We start from the raw sequence: 18,320 nt of genomic DNA, 5'->3' as shown, positions 1-18,320 counted from the left end.
GTCGGTACTTTAAAGCATTCTTCTCCTCTTTTATCTGACCTGTCACAGCCTCTTTAAGAAACATTAATTCAGTGAATAGAATCAAAACTAGAACCAAAGAAAATTTATTTATTCCTATACTTTTAAATTCTCAAGTTTTTATACTTAGTTGGTGATTGGATGGACTCCATAGAGGCTATTTTGATGTTGAGTATTTTCCTCTAGGTAGTCATGATATTATACTCCTTAGAGCAGGAATAATAACCCTGAGATACAGTTAAGAGGCAGAAATGTTACAAGCTAAAGGATTTTTAAAGGAATCACATGTTTAAATATCAGCAAATATCTAACATATACTTTTTTAAAATGTATATACTCGTATCAGTTACCTATCGCTGCATAACCAAAACTTTGCAACAACAACAGTTGTTACCTCACAGATTATGTGGGTTATCCAGGTGTGGGCTGAGTGCCTCTGACTCAGGGCTCTCCAAAGGCCACAGTCAAGATGTCAGCCAGGGCTGGGATCACCCCAAGGGTCAACGAGGGGAGAATTCACTTCCAAGCTCACTCCTGAAGTTGTTGACAGTGTTCAGTTCCTCTTTCGTTGTTAAACTAAGGGCCTTAGGTCCTTTCTAGCTGTTGGCAAGAGATCCCCTCGAATTCCTTGCTATATTGGTTTCTCTGTAGGGCAGCTCACAACATGGCAACTGGGGTCTTCAGAATAAGTGAGTGAGAGAGAGAGAGAGAGAGAGAGAGAAGCCAGGGTCTTTTTGTAACCTAATCTTGCTGTATCCTATTGGGTAGAAATGAGTCACTAGGTCCAGCCCACACTTGAGGGGAGGGAATTACAGAGGGTGAGAACACCAGGAGGCAGCCATCATTGGGAGCCTTAGAAGCTGCTACCGTAGTTCTTAACCAAGCTACCAAAAGTTGGGGCACTCCAGCTGTGTGAATGTGAAGGAGTGTGGGGAGGTGGGAAGGTGAGTGAGGGAGGGTGGATTACTTCCGCTGATGCAGAGGACCAGGCTCCTTGTGGACAGTGTTCCCATCAGCCTGGTATATTTTTAGGACAATACACCCTCTCCCTAATAGAAAATTAACAGCTTCTTGACAGATCCTCTAAGGTGAGAAGAGTCCGTCCCTGCCCCTGCCCCCAGCCCAGCCCTCCTCACGAACCCACACTCCAAAGAAACAAGCCTACCATGCGGGAGAACATTTTTTTTCACCTAGGTTAAAGGAGATTTCCCAAGTTTTCTTAGATTCATAGTAGTAGGAAAAAACCCTAAGCTGTACATATTAAGGAATGGGGTCTTTTATCCCATTGCCCAGCATGTGGCACCTTACCCCCCCCACTCCCCCCTTATACCCTATCATAGACTCACCTCCCAAGCATCTGTTCATCTATATACATATATAAAACCTATATAAATCCTCTGAGTGAAATGCAGAATGTACTTGTGGAAGGGTGAGTTTTATAGGATGTCTGAAATGTATATTGCTAGAGTAGTTCCAATCTCTGCTTATGTAAAATAAAATTCATTCTTATTAAATATTTTCTAGTCATCCATAAAAACCCACTGAAAATAGGCTAATAAACCCACTGAGAGCTTGACCTATTTAACAAATATCTGAGCCCTCCCTAAGTCAGAATCACAAAGAATATCCAAATAACTTAGACCTTAAAACCACATCATGGGTCCCATGATGGTAGCTGGGAATTGAAAGAGCTGCAGTTATGCAGTGAATATTTTGACTGTGTTGTCAGTGTCAAGTTTAAGAAAGTTATAGAAAAAAAATTGTGGAATAAAAAGTCTGGATTTGGGTACTTTTCCAACTTTTCCCCTTACTTTGTCACTCTCCCTGACACCCTAGGCAACTGGGGAATCTTCCTCAAAGCAGTGCCTCATGGTTAACAATTACCAGGTCATCCTTTTTATTTCCTTTCACCACTCACACCTGACAGCCCCTAAATCTAACCTCTTTGTAAGAAGGAAAAAACTGGGTAAACTAATTCATACTAAGGTGGGAGTGAATTATGTATAAACCACTTAATACATTCAATCTGCTAAGTAGAGTTTCAAAAGAATATATGGTAACATGAATATCTTAACTGGTAAAATTTCAGCCAGTTCAACAAAGTATCTTTAAAAAAAAACGTTTCAAGCAAGGTTAGAGATTTATTTTTTTCTTGAAGCAGTCAGTTTTCCCCAGCATGTTTCAAATGCTTATGTATTTGTGATTCTTTTCAATGGGAATCTGATCTAGATAAAGCCTAGGATCATAAACATCCCAACTTTCCCTTTGGGTCTTTTGCTATTGAAAACTAGCTGGACTTTTCCTAAACAAGTAAGTGGGTTTTAAGGAGAGCTAGAGTGCTTTCACTTGTTTCTAAAAGGTAACATCTTCTTTGCCCCAGCTTGAGGTCCTGCATTATTTCATAGGAATGCTGGCCTTTCAAGCTCTCACTTAAGAGGAGCTTTTTATCTATCTCATGAAAAGAAGGGATAGGGATTGATGTAACAGAAAAGGTACTCTGCAAATATAGGAGCTGTGAGCATTTAGTTAGTTCATGTTCAAAGACAGATTCTTAGTACTTATAATAGCTGTCCTATGTAAAGACACCGTATTTGATGTTCAAATTGTAGTTCATCAGTTGAGAAAGCATAGACCATTTTCCCTGCAAAAGTCTTGAAAATGGTGTAATAACAAGTATTAGAGTTTGCTGTTGTTTTTTGTTTTTCTCTCTCTCATTTGATTTCTGTTTTTGAGTGCATTATTTTAACATAACAAGACTATGGAGAGAGCATATTGGGTCACTGTAGTGTTTCTAAACAACATGGTAACATTTTGTCTCTGGCTTCTTAACCGTGTTTGCTTTTTGTGGGGGCAGAGGGTAGAGGTCCGCAATGTTCAGGATACAGTACCAGCATTTATACAAAGCATTGTAGCCTAGCCCACAGAGCACAGAGGTTACTAAGGGTCAAGCTGCTGCTTGTGACAGCATCCCCGGTGCCTCCTTCCATTCTTGTGCCTCTTCGCAGGGCAGGCAGCCTTGTGTGGATCCTGACTGGTGTCCTAGAACAAGTCTCACGTTCCGTTTTTCTTGCTCTGATTTCTGAAGATGGAATGTTCTCTTCACCCTACATGTTAGGTGTTTCTTCCCATTTCTGTTTTTCACTGATTCCTTTGTGAGTTTGTGATTTGATCTAACCTTAAGTATTAGAAATAGGAATAAACACAAATAATGGCATGAGACCATGGAACGACAAGACAGGAGGTAGCAAATATTTTATTTTTATGCATTTATTTATAAACATTCCCATTCTAAGAAAAGTATGTGAGGCAGCTTATGGAGATTGTGTAACAAGGAATAAAATTTCTGGGTGAAAGGAAAATAAGGAGAAGGAAATCGGTATAAATCTGGGTAAGGTTAAGGTCCTCTACACTTTCTTACAAAGTCAGCTGCAAATTTGACTTTGAGCTTCCTAGCAACCAAAAACAAAAACAAAACAAAACCAAAAAAACCCCTGAACTACAGGATTCATACATCTGTCAAATTAAAAAACAGACCAGTTCCCTTGGATCAGTGGTTGTCAAACTTGAACGTGCATTTGAATCACCTGGGGTATTGTTAAAACGCATGTTCTGATTCAGCAGGTCTGCAGTGCATCCGAACTTGCTCCCAGGTGATGCTGCTCCTCTCTGGATGTCCTCTGAGTAGCAAAGTCAGCTCATCCAAAAGCATTTACAAAGCATGATCCCACTTAAAATACATAGCCAGGGGGCTTCCCTGGTGGCGCAGTGGTTGAGAATCCGCCTGCCGATGCAGGGGTACGCGGTGTTCGTGACCCAGTCGGGGAGGATCCCACATGCCGCGGAGCGGCTGCGCCCGTGAGCCATGGCCGCTGAGCCTGCGCGTCCGGAGCCTGTGCTCCGCAGCGGGAGAGGCCACAACAGTGAGAGGCCCGCGTACCGCAAAAAAAATAAAAAATAAAAAAAATAAAATATATAGCCACTCTAGGCTTGCAGGTTTTCTATTTCCAGAATATACCAAATATTAAACTCTGAGATTTCTAACTTCATTTGCACTTGATGTATTTAAAACACCAAAACTTCTGACACTGAGGGACAGTACTCACCCTCATCTTCTCAGTTATTTTAAACTTTGTTATTTTAAAATTAAAAAAAAAAAACTCTTATAGTTTGCTTGGTGAAATCCTTTAGCCCTTGAACAGTTTAATAAAAGACCACATCATGATAAAGTTCTGGTGAGTCTGATTGTTGACCAAAGAAACTGTTTACTGTTCTTAGAAGCAGCAAAGGTTATGGGCAGTGGGTCTAGTATGAGTTTCAGGGCACCCGCATTTGAATTGCCCTGTGCCATTTGCCAGCTGTGTTACCTTGTGCAAGTTATGCAACCTCTCTGTGCCTCAGTTTTATCATCTGCCTAATGAGGCTAAATAGTAGTACCTGTCATTAGTACATTAGCTGTTATTAGAATGGTGCCTCCACATGGTAAAAAATAAATATTATTAGCTACTTTTACTATTACATTTAAAATAAATTTTCCTGGAAGTGAAATGTGACTGAAAAATAAAACCACCTCCTCAGCTTCTTACCATGCCTAGGTACCTCAAAATAGTATCTCTAGGTTTGCAATTTTCTTTGGAATGCTTGAGTAAGACACATCAGATAACTATAAGATATTACTGTTATTTGAATTTCATTCTGCTCAAATTAAAGTCTGTTGCTAAAAGGAAGTAAGAGACACCAACCTTTTCCTGTAGTTTTTGAATGAGGGCATCCCGTTCTTACAATTGGTTTTGCTACATTTCTGCTTCAGCAAAGAGTTCATCAGTTCTTTGGCTCTGTCTTTGTAAAGAAGGCTGGAGAGGGAAGGTTTTAAAACACAAGGAAAGAAAAAGAAATTACTTTGAAATTGCCAAAATAGTTAGGTTGAGAGTGTTTGTTTAGAAACCTGGAGAGCTTTTTATATAGAAAGCTGTTTCAATAGTTTTGTATCAGGAGAGGTGGGTACTAATTTACTACCCCATCTACTTCAATCCAGTGCCTCTTGCTAGTGGCCTGCTATTAAACCAACATTTGCATCTCTAGCTATAAGAAAACTAATAAAACAGAAAAACCAGTTTCTCTGGTATTTTATTCTTCCCCTCTCCCATATCAATAGCCAAGTTCCTTTTAAAACCTCCCTAAACCCACTTCCCTGGTGGCGCAGTGGTTAAGAATCCGCCTGCCAGTGCAGGGGACACGGGTTCGAGCCCTGGTCTGGGAAGATCCCACATGCCGCGGAGCAACTAAGCTCGTGTGCCACAACTACGGAGCCTGTGCTCTAGAACCTATGCTCTAGAGCCCGCGAGCCACAACTACTGAGCCCATGCACCACAGCTACTGAAGCCCATGCGCCTAAAGCCCGTGCTCTGCAACAAGAGAAGCCACCCAATGAGAAGCCCGCGAACCGCAACGAAGAGTAGCCCCCGCTCGCCGCAACTAGAGAAAGCCCGCGCACAGCAACAAAGACCCAAGGCAGCCAAATAAATAAATAAATAAATTTTTAAAAAATTAAAAAAAAAAACCCTCCCTAAACCCGAAGTACCAGACCACATGTTAACTAAAGCATATTAAGATGTACCCACTTCCTTATTAATTACATATACCCTATGTATAATTTTATAGCAATCTGCAAAGTAGGGGGGAAATTTTTTTACCTTTAGGTTAAACTCAATAGAGTTACTGTTGACTAATTGACCAAATGTTGCATTTGGTAAGCATTTAATTTAAAATTCATTAATTTTGATTTTGAGGTTTTACTTTTCATATTTTGGAGCTAATCATTTTTGAGGGTCTCAGGCATTTTTTTTGGAATCCTGAGACGTTCATAGATCTTGGGCTCTGTGCCTGTCATCCTGAGAGAAAGAAACAGCTCTGCCTGTAACCCAGGCCCGGCTCAGGGTGGGAAATCCTCAAACACTTGTGAACTTGTAAGGAAATGGATTTCAGTGACTAGATGAAACTGAAGGAGTGCCCCCGCAAAAAGAGCATTTTGCCTTTCTGAGAGGCCATGGGAGAGAGAAAAAGATGGTAGAGGCTGTATCATAAAGACAGAAAGAGAGAAACTGAGGGATACTGAAAGAGACGCAGACACACACACACACACACACACACACACACGGATTAAAGACAGGGGGTGGGTGAGAGAGAGGGAGAGAGAGAGAAAGAGAGAGAGAGAAGGAGAGAGAGAACGCCACCAAGAGATATACGAGAGACGTAGATAAATTGAAAGGTGGAGAGAGAAACCCACAGAAATTGATCCATTCTGTAAGTAATATGTTTTAAGATCTCACAGTCCTGCAGACTGTTTAAAGTTGCATTATAAAGTCCACTCAGCTGTTTTACAATTTTGATAGGAAGAGAATCTTCATTTGTGTCATATATTGCAGTTTACTAAGCACTTTTGGAGTATCATTGCATTTGAGACTGAACTCCAACCTTTCTATTACAGGTGAGGAAATTGACTTGTCCACCTTCTATTTGTAGAACATTTTGCAGTTTTTTAAAGGACATTCTCACCCAGTTTCTTACCTGGTGAGGGTCACTAATCATACGTCTCCATACAAGCCCATCTTCCCTGGTATAAAAGAAGCTTAGGTTACGGGCATTACTGATACTCAGAAGACAGTGAAGATAACCCAGGCCACAAGACCTGCAATTCTTTTTTTCTCCTTTTTTTCTTTTTCTTTTTTTTAAACATGTATTTGATATTATTACTTTGTTACAGGTTCTATAGTGAAGTAACAGAAAGAAAACCAAAATTGACACCAATTCTTCTCAAAATCACATGACCTTTTTCATTTCCCCAGATCATCTTTTAGCCCTTATCCTTTATGCATATTCAACATCTGAATCTTTACGGCCCTTCCATACAGAATGTTTTATATTCTAAATTTTCACTCCACATTATGCAATGAGTATAAGCCATTTAACTCACTTCAGTCTCACTTTCAAAGAGATACATAAGTAGCACAAGGATCGTCTGACCTGAACAGCTACAGTTGATCCTTTGGCTGTCTTCGGGATTTCCAAGGTCCTGTAATATTCTCAGAGTACAGAAGGCCAGGCTTCTGGCTTTATGGCATGACTGAGTGGTTCTCTATGTACTCCTTGGCAGGTGTGGTAGTGAGTGACACAAATATGTTTTTATTCAAAACATGGTTTAGGTTGGCATTGTCAGCCACAGAAGATACGTATTTGCATCCCAAAGGATTAATCTGTACCACTACTCTTTTTAACCAGGCTTTTGCACAGGAGAAATAAGCCCAACTTGATGCATCTTACCTTGTGGCTTATTTCCCAATCTGTTAAAATCATGGTTAACTCAAATTATCAATAACGATCTACTCACCATGACGGCACCCATTACCCTAGTCAAAGAGAGCCCACCTGCCTTGAACAACACAGCTTCCCGCAGCTTCTGCTCTAGCGATTTCAGCTTCTCATTGAAGTTCTCCCTGGGCTTCATCCCTGGAACCAGCCGATGGAGGCCTTCTGTCCTCTTGTCGCCTCTCAAGGCCTCCTTTCATCCTCTCCTGCTGACTGAGTTGTGTTACAAGCTCAGCTAAAGAGGTGTTCAGAGCATCCAGTTGTTTAATCAGGTGGCCAGGATGCTTTTTGCTCTAGCTTACTTGCTCCTTGAGCTCCATTCCGAGCTGGAGAAGCCTCTGGGAGAGAACACTGAACCCGTGACAGGGCAGCTTTTTTATTTTTTATTTGCTCAGCAATATTTTTATTAATACGTATACTCACACTTTTTTAAAATTGAAGTATAGTTGATTTACAATATCGAGTTAGTTTCAGGTGTACAGCAATTCAGTTACACCTACACATATATATATATATATATATATTATATATATACCTATAAGGGAAAATAATCTGAAATGTATATATACATAATATATATTATATATAATGTATATTATATATATAGTAGTGTTTATATGTTAATCCCAGCCTCCTAATTTATCCCTCCCCCCACCCCCCTATCCTCTTTGGTAACCATAAGTTTGTTTTCTAGGTCTGTGAGTCTCTTTCTGTTTTGGAAATAAGTTCATTTGTATCTTTTTTTTTTTTAGATTCCACATATAAGCGGTATCATGAAATTTATCTTTGTCTGGCTTACTTCACTTAGTATGATAATCTCTAGGTCCATCCATGTTGCTTCAAATCACATTAATTCATTCTTTTTTATGGCTGAGTAGTATTCCATTCCATACATACATATATATAAATAAATATATATATATATAATATATATACCCCACATTTTTATCCATTCATGTGTCGATGGACATTTAGGTTGCTTCCATGTCTTGGCTATTGTAAATAGTGCTGCATTGAACATTGGGGTGCATGTATCTTTTTTTTTTTTTTTTTGCGGTACAGGGGCCTCTCACTGTTGTGGCCTCTCCCGTTGCGGAGCACAGGCTCCGGACGCGCAGGCTCAGTGGCCATGGTTCACGGGCCCAGCCACTCCAGCATGTGGGATCCTCCCGGACCAGGGCACGAACCCACGTCCCCTGCATCGGCAGGCGGACTCTCAACCACTGCGCCACCAGGGAAGACCGCATGTATCTTTTTGAAGTATGGTTTTCTCCAGATACTTGCCCAGGAGTGGGATTGCAGGATCATATGATAGCTCTCTTTTTAGATTTTTAAAGAATTTCCATGGTGTTCTCTACAGTGGCTATACCAATTTACATTCCTACCAACAGTATAGGAGGGTTCCTTTTTCTCCACACCCCTTCCAGCATTTGTTATTTGTCAATTTTTGATGATGGCCATTCTGACCGGGGTGAGGTGATACCTCATTGTAGTTTTGATTTGCATTTCCCTAATAATTAGCGACTTGGAGCATCTTTTCATAGGCCTGTTGGCCAGCTGTATGTCTTCTTTGGAGAAGTGTCTATTTAGATCTTCTGCCCATTTTTTGATTGGGTTGTTTGTTTTTTTTGATGTTGAGTTGTATGAGCTGTTTGTATATTTTGGAGATAATTCCCTTGTCAGTTGTATTGTTTGCAAAGATTTTCTTCCATTCTGTAGGTTGTCTTTCTGTTTTGTAGGGCAGCTTTTCTCTTTGTTTCCTTGCAGTGGATAAAGAATAGGCTAAACTGAGGAGAAGCCAAACTGATGTTTTTGGCATTGTGGCTTTGAAAGATTTCAAGGTCCCTTGAGTTAACCTGTTTTCAGCAAAAGAAGTAGAGGATAGTCCCAAGACAGTAAAGAGCAGAGAGAGCTTGGTCAACAATTGGATCTAATAATGACCAAATTCTACAAGTTAACCTCTAACTTCCTGGAGCTGCTCAATCCCAGCAGTTTAAAAATAAGTTGAGGGGCTATTGCTGAATCAGTGGAAAGAATTTAAAATTTCTAAAATAATTTTTAATCAAGAGAAGCCATCTGAAGTGGCTTTGGAAAGAAAATTGTTGGTGAATACCAAACGTCCTGTTCAATGTTGTGATGCATATGACTGAAGAGAAGCATTTTTGCCTGTATTTGGGGAAAGATGAGATGATACTAAATGAACTGCACTTACACTGGACCTGTAGTTACTGGAGAAACTTTCAAAATAACTTTGCTTTAACAAGGGATTCCTATTTCAGTTACGGGTGAGCTTCTCAAAAATCATTAGATAATATAATTCTTAGGATTTTTCTCTAGCTAATATGACACTTAATTTACCATCTAGAAAACGTATGAGGCTGTTTCTCAGTTTGTTGATCATTACTCTTATCTGGTTGAGCCTCTGTGTATCACTGATCCTGCAGGTAGATCTTCCCTTCCAAGAGAAAACACTATTATTTTCTTATATTCATTTCTTAAAAATCATACAGATTTAACAAAACATATCACTTGGCATTCTTGCCAGTAAGAACTATGATGATCCTTGGGAAATGCATCTCCTTAAAAAAATTCTTAAGCAAAGTCATTTAATGTCTCTGGGAGCCGGCTTGTGGCCTGCAAAAAGGGATGTTGGACTAAATTCTTTGATGTTTCCTTCCTGCTCTGTACTGTGTGGAAAGTGCTTTCAGTACGGGCAGAACACTGTATGCCCGTGGTGATGATGTTTGAATATAGGGGGTCAGCAAACCCTTTGGAAGCCGTGTGCAAAATTGTTGACCGGTGTTGGGGGGTGTGTGGGATAAGTCGGTGGTGCCCATGTGTTGGGTGGGATGTAGGAGAGGAGTGTGGTGACAGCTGACTTGCTTATCCATTCTGGCAGGGCTGCTACCATTGTGATCTACACAGACCCTTTCATCTGGCTACTTCAAAGCATTTTTACAAACTGTAGCTCATTATTTCTTCAAGCACAGCATAAAGAAAGGTTGACTGGTGTCTTTTCAATTAACTCAAAGATGAAGAAACTGAACTATATAGAACTAAAAGGGATTCTCCCAGAAGTATACTGCATTGCAGAGGGGCAAGATAGAGAAAGTGTTCATCCCAGCTTCGTAACTGACAAAAAAGGAAAAAATCTTAGTGCTTATTTTTGGAGACTGTGTACATTATGGTACCCTCATAATATGGAAGATCATGCAGCCATTATACTCCCCTCTCTGCATGCAGCCTCTCTCATGCAGAGAGGGGAGTATACCCCACACAGATCCCCGCATCCCAACCGTGAACTGCCTTCTGCCATTGTTACTACGTCCATGGCCTCTCCTGACAGCATCAGAGGTTCAACTCTATCTGCCTGCCTTGAGACTGGGGTCCCTCAGTGTGACAGAGAAAGATTTGGAAAGCGGCACTGAGACATCCATGTTGTAGAGTCAGAACAGCACTGAACTGGACGCTGTGCCCAGCTGGTGGCTAATTCACGGAGTGAACTGTTACTTCACCTCTCAGGGCCTCAGTTTCTCATCTGCATGACCATCAGATGCAGGTCCCCTAGGCCATTCATTGGGACTTGTCCAGGGTTGTGGTTATTAGTGTTGCCACTCTTGATATTGTTGTAGCAAGGAAGATCCATGGCGTAAATTCACGGATTTATGCAAATACTGGTCCAGAAAGACCATTTGCGTACACGCACGCACATACACACATGCACACACACAGGATGGAGGATCATTCTGGTTATGACAATGCAGAGGTTAGAGTTCGTCAGCCTAGTCTTTCTCTTTTGGTTTTTCAGTTCCTGACTGCCCCAGACTTCATAAATCAGACTTTACTATTTTCCTTCTCCTCCCTCGTACTTGAGTATTGACTTTTTTACCCTTTTCCAATGGAACAAACCTTACATATGAGTATGGACCCAGTAGGTGGCACTGACTACATCTATTAAAGACAGGAAATTTGCCAGGTATAGTTGTATAGATCCATAATGCAAAATTCACATGTATAGCTCAGTGGTTCTCAGATGGGGGTGACTTTGCCCCACCTGGGGACATCTGGCAATATCTGGAGGCATTTTTAGTTGTCACAGCTGAGTAGGGGGGAGATACTACTAACATCTAGTGGGTGGAGGCCAGGGATGCTGCTGAACAGCCTACAGTGCACAGGACGGCCCCTCAACAAAGAACTGTCCAGTCCAAAATGTCAATAGTGCTGAGGCTGAAACCCTGGTATCAATTAATATGCAAATCCTTGTAAAGTATTATGAGAGCCTATATTCACAGAGGGAAAATCTGGTCACCTGGCCCTCCTTCTTGGTCACTGCTCTCCTGGTGTCTAGGTCACACAAAGGCTGTTTTGTCCTCTTGAAGCCTTTGGGGAGAATGTGTTACCTAGGAGTTAGAATAGTGGACCAAGGGTGAGGAAGACAAGACATTTTCCCAGAGAACATGACACAGTTGAGTCAGCCTCTGGTGTACTGTTGACACTCAACTGTTAATAAGATCCAGAGAATTAAGGCAAGCTTGCCTCTGAGAGATGTCATGAATAACATAGTCTGAAAAGGCCATTCTTATTCTTTTATTTAATGGCAGTCTTATCTGAGGGGATATAACTTAGATAAGGTTAAGAGCATGGCTCTGGAACCAGAGTGCCTGACTTTAATTCTTGATTGCCATTCACTAACTGTATGTCATTTTTTCCCTCATTTGTGATGTGGGGATGATGCCATCAAAATAGTATCTACCTATAGAATAATTATGAGAATTAAACTAATAAATATCAAGTACTTGAAACATTGCCCAACTTAGGATAAGTACCTTATAAATATTAGTATCACTATTGTTTCTTTAAGTCAGGACTATGATTCAAAGTATATACATTCATTCTTTTATTCAACAAGTATGTTTTTTTTAGCACCTACTATGTCCCAGGCACTGTTCTAGCTGCTGAAGATATATCAGTGAATCAAAAACATCAGGTAAAAATCCCTGCCTTCATGGAGCTTACCTTTTAGTGGATTATAGTAGTAATAATGCAAAGAGAAAGAAAAAATATAGAAAATTATAGTCAGCCTGGTACTTGTCCTATAGTTTTTGAATGGATTCATAGTTTTGTATTATGTTACGTAGCTAATTGGGCTTGGAAGTTTGAACTGTCATCTTATGTAAGAAAAGAAAGTTAGGGACTTCCCTGGTGGTCCAGTGGTAAAGAATCCGCCTTCCAATGCAGGGGACGCAGGTTCGATCCCCGGTTGGGGAACTAAGATCCCACATGACGTGGGACACAGCCCGCGTGACACAACTACTGAGCCCGTGCGCCTCAACTAGAGATAGAAAATCTACACGCCACAACTAGAGAGAAGCGCGTGCGCCGCGACAAAGAGCTGGCACGTCACAACAGAAGATCCCGCATGCCACAACTAAGACCCAAGGCAGCTGAAAAAAGAAAGTTAAACCAATACAGAAAGTCATGCCAATAAAAAATGGAAACTACCGGGACTTCTGTGGTGGTCCACTGGTTAAGACTCTGCGCTCCCACTGCAGGGGACGCAGGTTCAATCCCTGGTCGGGGAACTAAGATCCTGCATGCCACACAGCGTGGCCAAACTAAGATTAAAAAAAAAAAAAAATTGAACTACTACATAACATTAGAAAGGAGAAAGAGGAGAACTGAAATTAGGCCACTGTCTATGGCCATGAGTTTTGTTTAAAATGAACTGAACATTTTGCCTTCTTATCTTTGTATCAGACATATAGTTACCGCTAGGCAGATTTGCACATTCCAAGACATTCCGAGACTTTCTCAGCTGCAGCAGGCACCTCTGTCTGTGTAGCAAAACAGAGAACAATGTTGGTTATTATCAGATCACTGCAGCTGAAGAGGAAGAATCAACAGTAACTCACTCTCCAAAAGTAATTCGCTTCTGAAAGGAAAAACTCCTTCAGAACTGTCATCTCATGAGTGCAGGCTTTAGCATTCCCTGAAGAACTTGGTTAAAAGAAACTCTAGACTTTACTGATTGTTTCCTCATCTTTTGTTTTCCAGAAACCTTCTCTATGTCTACCCACAGAGGCTGAACTTCGCTAACAAACTAGCATCTGCCCGGAACATCACAATCAAGATCCAATTTATGTGTGGAGAGGATGCCAGCAATGCTATGCCGGTAATGAGGGAAATAAACATTTGCCTCGAACCAGGGTGGGCTGAACTTCCCTTGCTGGTTCACACAGACAAAATCAAGGGCTGATCAGCGTCGAGTGTGTGTGTTGATTCAGGCCAGTACCACTGATCATGTGCACGGGCCTTTGTGGCTGGTCCAGTATTGCTCCCAGGATGCTGATGGGGAAGCAGGGTCAGCCTAAATCGAAAGTCTCTTTCCCAACTTATGCCACAGTGAGCTGGGAAATTTAGAAATGCAGATCATTTTAGAAGACTGAAAAATATCATGAATTCTTTCCTTGCCACCCTAACAGCATAAGAAGTAGAAAGACAGGCCCAAGGTGTCAGCCATGCTTGCTGTACTTTCAGATGTGCACTGCGGTACACATCTACCTAAGCCCCAGTCCACATCTAAAGATAAATATAATAGAAAGTACTGCCTAGTCATAATAAACATACACCATCTCAACGCCTTCTAGGAATGGATCTTCATCCTGAGGTAAAATGTAAATCAAATAATAAATACATAATGCAGTGTTCCCTAAGGAACCCAAGATGCCAGAATTTGTATTCTTTTAACCATCTGCCAACAAACGAGATGGTGGTTAGCTATTACTATTTTATTTAAGGTGTAGAATTCAGTTAATATACCTTTCTACTGAAGTCACCTTTTTCTGGTGCTTCCATTCTTCAGATATCCTCTTTTTTTAAAAAAACATCTTTTTAATGTCCCACCTACCTTCCCAATGCAAGGCATCCTTTTGCAATGGTTGTGGGAAAGAAATCCTAGAGGAAGACTCCCCTGGTTCTCCCCACTCTCACCCCTGGCAAATCCATCAGGGCTGCCAGGTACAGCTGTGGTAGCCAAGGTACCCAGCCAGGGATGAGTGGGGGCCAGACTCCAGCCTGTTCACCACTCACCAAGCCCTGGGACCTGGCATGGGCATTAGTGCATCTAGTAGGAAGGGCTCTTTTTTAATTTACCCAGAGGTGAGTCCACGTGTGAAGTCATATACCTTTAGGGCTGACCCAGGCCCAAAGAGGTGTCTTCTTCTAAACACCATAAACGTGTGGCCAGTGATGGTCCTGATGACCCAAGTGACCCGGCAAAAGAGCCTCGACCAGGGATCTCTCACAGAGGGCACAACTCTGTAACGTTGCCCTGTAGTATAGACCTCTGGGGAAGAGGCAGATCTAGAGAGCACTGGTTTTCTAGTCTCACAAGCCTATGGCCCTTGGTCACTGATGTAGCCACTGTGGTCTCCGTTTACCCTTCATGGCCAGTTCTTCTGCATCAGTTGGGCCGCTTATTAATTTACAAAATGCAGCTCTGTGAGACCAGAACCTCCTACTGGGCTGATGGTCATTGATTTGATTTAACCAAATATCACAGTTAATTTGGCCCTTTCTATACTGGTGAACAGGTCATCTTTGGAAGATCCAATGGGCCTGAATTTCTGCAGGAAGTTTACACGGCTGTGACATACCACAACAAGTAAGTATATTTCAGAGTTCTAAACATATGCCAAGATTTTTTTATTATCTCCTGGCTTTTCTGAATCCCCTAGGTGATTCCTTCTACCAGTATTTATAATTCAGGGACTAAGGGACAGAGGAAATCCATGCCAGTTCCCTGATTCTATGTTGGAGAACCACAAATTTTGCCATTAACTGTGATTGGGAGAAGAACATATCTTCAAGAACCTAATATTGTTTTGAGTTTTCTGGAGCCTTCTACTCTAGTGTGATATAGAGAGGTCTTATGGTGTTCCATAAAGAAATAAATTTCTTGCCTTGCTTTGAGGTACTGGAGGGGCCAGAAACAAAATCCAGCCCTCCTTGGTCTGTCTCCTTGTCTTCTATCCGTACCTGCACCACTACCTACTTTAAGAAGATTTAAGTTGACCAAAGGAGAAATGAAACACTCATTTTTATGTGGGTAAATTGAATCAGAGAATAATGTCTAAACTGTTATTCACATTTCCAGGTAGGACATCTGTATAGGGTCAGACAAACTTGGGTTTGATTCCGGCCTGATAACCTTGGCCCATTTAAGTATTGAATACTTCTCTGAACCCACCCTCTTGGACTGGAATGAGGATTAAATGAGTAATGTATGTGAAGCCCTTAGTAAACCGCCTGGGACATCATAATTCAGTAAAATCAGATTCCCTTTCCTTCCTGCATCCTTCATTTGTTTCCCCCAAATCCTTTGATGAGTGCCGGCTGTGCACCAGTCCCTGTTCTGGGGGTAGAGATAGAAAAGGAGGTCACAGCAGGACTCCAAACCTCATCCTCTGTCCAAATTAAGTTGTTGGATTTTTCCATTGTGTGCAGGGATTTTTTTTTTCTGGCAAAGCTTTTTGTTTGTGAGCAACCCTATATAAGTGAAGTGTATCCAGTGACATAAGCTTGGTCTCAGGACTTTAAGCTTAGGAGGAGACTGATGTAAAATGAAAAGTAAAACACCAAGCAGGCGAATTCTGAGGGGCAAAGGGTCCGTGGTGTTACAATTTATAGTCAGAGAAGCCATCATTCTTGCTAAAAGTTATTTGTGTCTAATGTGCTTTTGAAACAGGTCTCCTGACTTCTATGAAGAAGTGAAAATTAAGCTCCCTGCTAAGCTCACAGTAAATCACCACCTCCTGTTCACCTTCTACCATATCAGCTGTCAGCAGAAGCAAGGCAACTCCGTAGAAAGTCTCCTGGGTTATTCAGTGAGTTGTTTTCAACTTGCAGATTCACTCTGCAGTTGTTGGGGCCTCCAAGGTTCCTGCAGAGATAAACAGCTAAATTCTATTCACTTGCTTTTTTCCTGTCAGAAGTAGCAAAATGTGCCAAACCAGATTGCAGCAAAGAGCAGAGATGACTTGACTTAGGAAATGACTATTTCAGGAATGAAAGGTAGTGGGTGAGAGATGGTGAAAGAATACTCTCATTACAATGTCCATTATTTCCAAATTTTATATATATGCTTCACATATAAAAATAGCTCTTTTTTCCCCAAGGGGAAAAAGTTATTTCTTTAAAATATATAAAAGGTAAAATAAGCATTGATGTTTTCCAGATATACACAGACATTGGCTATAAAGAAAAATGCTACTGCTTTGGCTCCGAAAGCAGTGAATCATTGATATTACCATCTCAGGAGCTCTCAGGGAATTTAAAATCTAAGAACTTGACAGAAATTACTGCCCAAAAGAGCTCTGGTCAATATCTAATCATCATTTAGTTGCGTTTGATTATTGTGAGCTAGATAAATTGCCAGAATTATATGCTGTAATAAATCCCATTTTATTCTTTACATCATCTATTTCAGTGGCTGCCAATTCTCTTAAACGAACGTCTTCAAACTGGCTCCTACTGTCTCCCAGTTGCCTTGGAGAAGCTGCCACCCAACTACTCTATGCATTCTGCAGAGGTAACCAGCAAGCTGGCCATCACCTGGTTCCTGTCCAGCCATGGTCTTGGACCACCTTTCCAGAGCCACTTCCCATTCCTTTATACATGACTAAGGATGCTCAGCGTGTTTTGGGGAGCAGTCATCTGTCAGCACAGGGTGTTTTCTGAGAGCACGTTGTTCTGATAGGATGGGAGAAATAACTGGTTTTAAGACCTCATTAATTTAGATTGTCACCAATTCAGAATGTTGGGTAAATACAACCCATACCCAGGCAGCATTACCTTGTATTATCTATAACAAAGGGGTTTACAGAATGGGGTATTTTCAAAAGGAAGGCAGGGCTTCCCTGGTGGCGCAGTGGTTGAGAGTCCGCCTGCCGATGCAGGGGACACAGGTTCGTGCCCCGGTCCGGGAAGATCCCACGTGCCGCGGAGCAGCTGGGCCCGTGAGCCATGGCCGCTGAGCCTGCACGTCCAGAGCCTGTGCTCCGCAACGGGAGAGGGCACGACAGTGAGACGCCCGCGTACCACAAAAAAAAAAAAAAAAAAAAAGGCAAATAGAGCTCACCTGTGATAACAACTGCTCTCAGCTCCCATCCTTACAAAAGGTTCCCATGCCAGATTCCACTGGTTTCTCCTCTGGGTCAATTGTCACAGTCCCCAGGTGGATATTGGGGCTTTTATTCCTCTAAAGAGCCCATTGTCAATATTCTTTCTCTCCTCCCGTTCCCTGTCCCGCCTTTTTGCCCATACATTCTGCTGCAATCCACTAGTTTAAAGGGAGCCCGGTGAACCCTCCGTTCTGATTGCACCAGCACCAGCGCTCATGCTTCTCAGTCTGGTTGGTGTAGGTTTACATCAATAAGATTTATTTTGAAGCAAATACCAGACATCATATCATTTCATTTATAAATAGTTCAGTATTTTATCTTAAAGGATAAGGGCTCCTTTTTTAACCATCACGATACCATTGTCATACCTTAAAAATTAATAATAGTTCCTTAATACCGTCATATATCCAGTGATCAAATTTCCAATTATCTCATTAATGTCATTTTTTTTTTACAGTTGTTTGTTGCGTATGAGGATCCAAATAAGCTCTATACATTGCTATTGCTTGACATATCTTTTAAGGCTCTTAATCTATAGGTCCCCCTTCATCTCTTTTGTTTTCCTTGCATATTTCAAGTTGAATTTCCCAGGAATTTGAATTTTGTTCCAAATTTTATAGTCAACTTTCTTTCCTACTCTGACTACCCACCCCCACTCCCCAGGCTATTCCATTTTCTATTTCCTTTTTTTTTTTTTTCCCCTGGAGAGAGAAGCTTCCTTTGCCCTGGGCCACATGCATATGCCTGAATTGAGATCAA

At 41.4% G+C, this 18,320-nt stretch overlaps 1 protein-coding gene across 2 annotated transcripts in view; it reads left to right on the top strand.

The window, feature by feature from the left end:
- DOCK8 (dedicator of cytokinesis 8) overlaps positions 1 to 18,320 on the top strand; it is a 222,374-nt gene that overhangs the window by 122,063 nt on the left and 81,991 nt on the right. For both annotated transcript variants that reach the window (XM_004276426.4, XM_033440226.2), the window contains 4 exons: positions 13,435 to 13,552; positions 14,973 to 15,043; positions 16,127 to 16,265; positions 16,868 to 16,969. In XM_004276426.4, coding sequence (XP_004276474.1) covers positions 13,435 to 13,552; positions 14,973 to 15,043; positions 16,127 to 16,265; positions 16,868 to 16,969 — 430 coding nt within the window. The remainder of the gene's footprint in view (positions 1 to 13,434; positions 13,553 to 14,972; positions 15,044 to 16,126; positions 16,266 to 16,867; positions 16,970 to 18,320) is intronic.

This window comes from Orcinus orca, chromosome 6, assembly GCF_937001465.1.
Source record: "Orcinus orca chromosome 6, mOrcOrc1.1, whole genome shotgun sequence".
In the NCBI taxonomy this organism is placed as follows: Eukaryota; Metazoa; Chordata; class Mammalia; order Artiodactyla; family Delphinidae; genus Orcinus; species Orcinus orca.
Note: the sequence above shows the minus strand (reverse complement) of the source record. Positions and strands in the feature narration are given on the sequence as shown.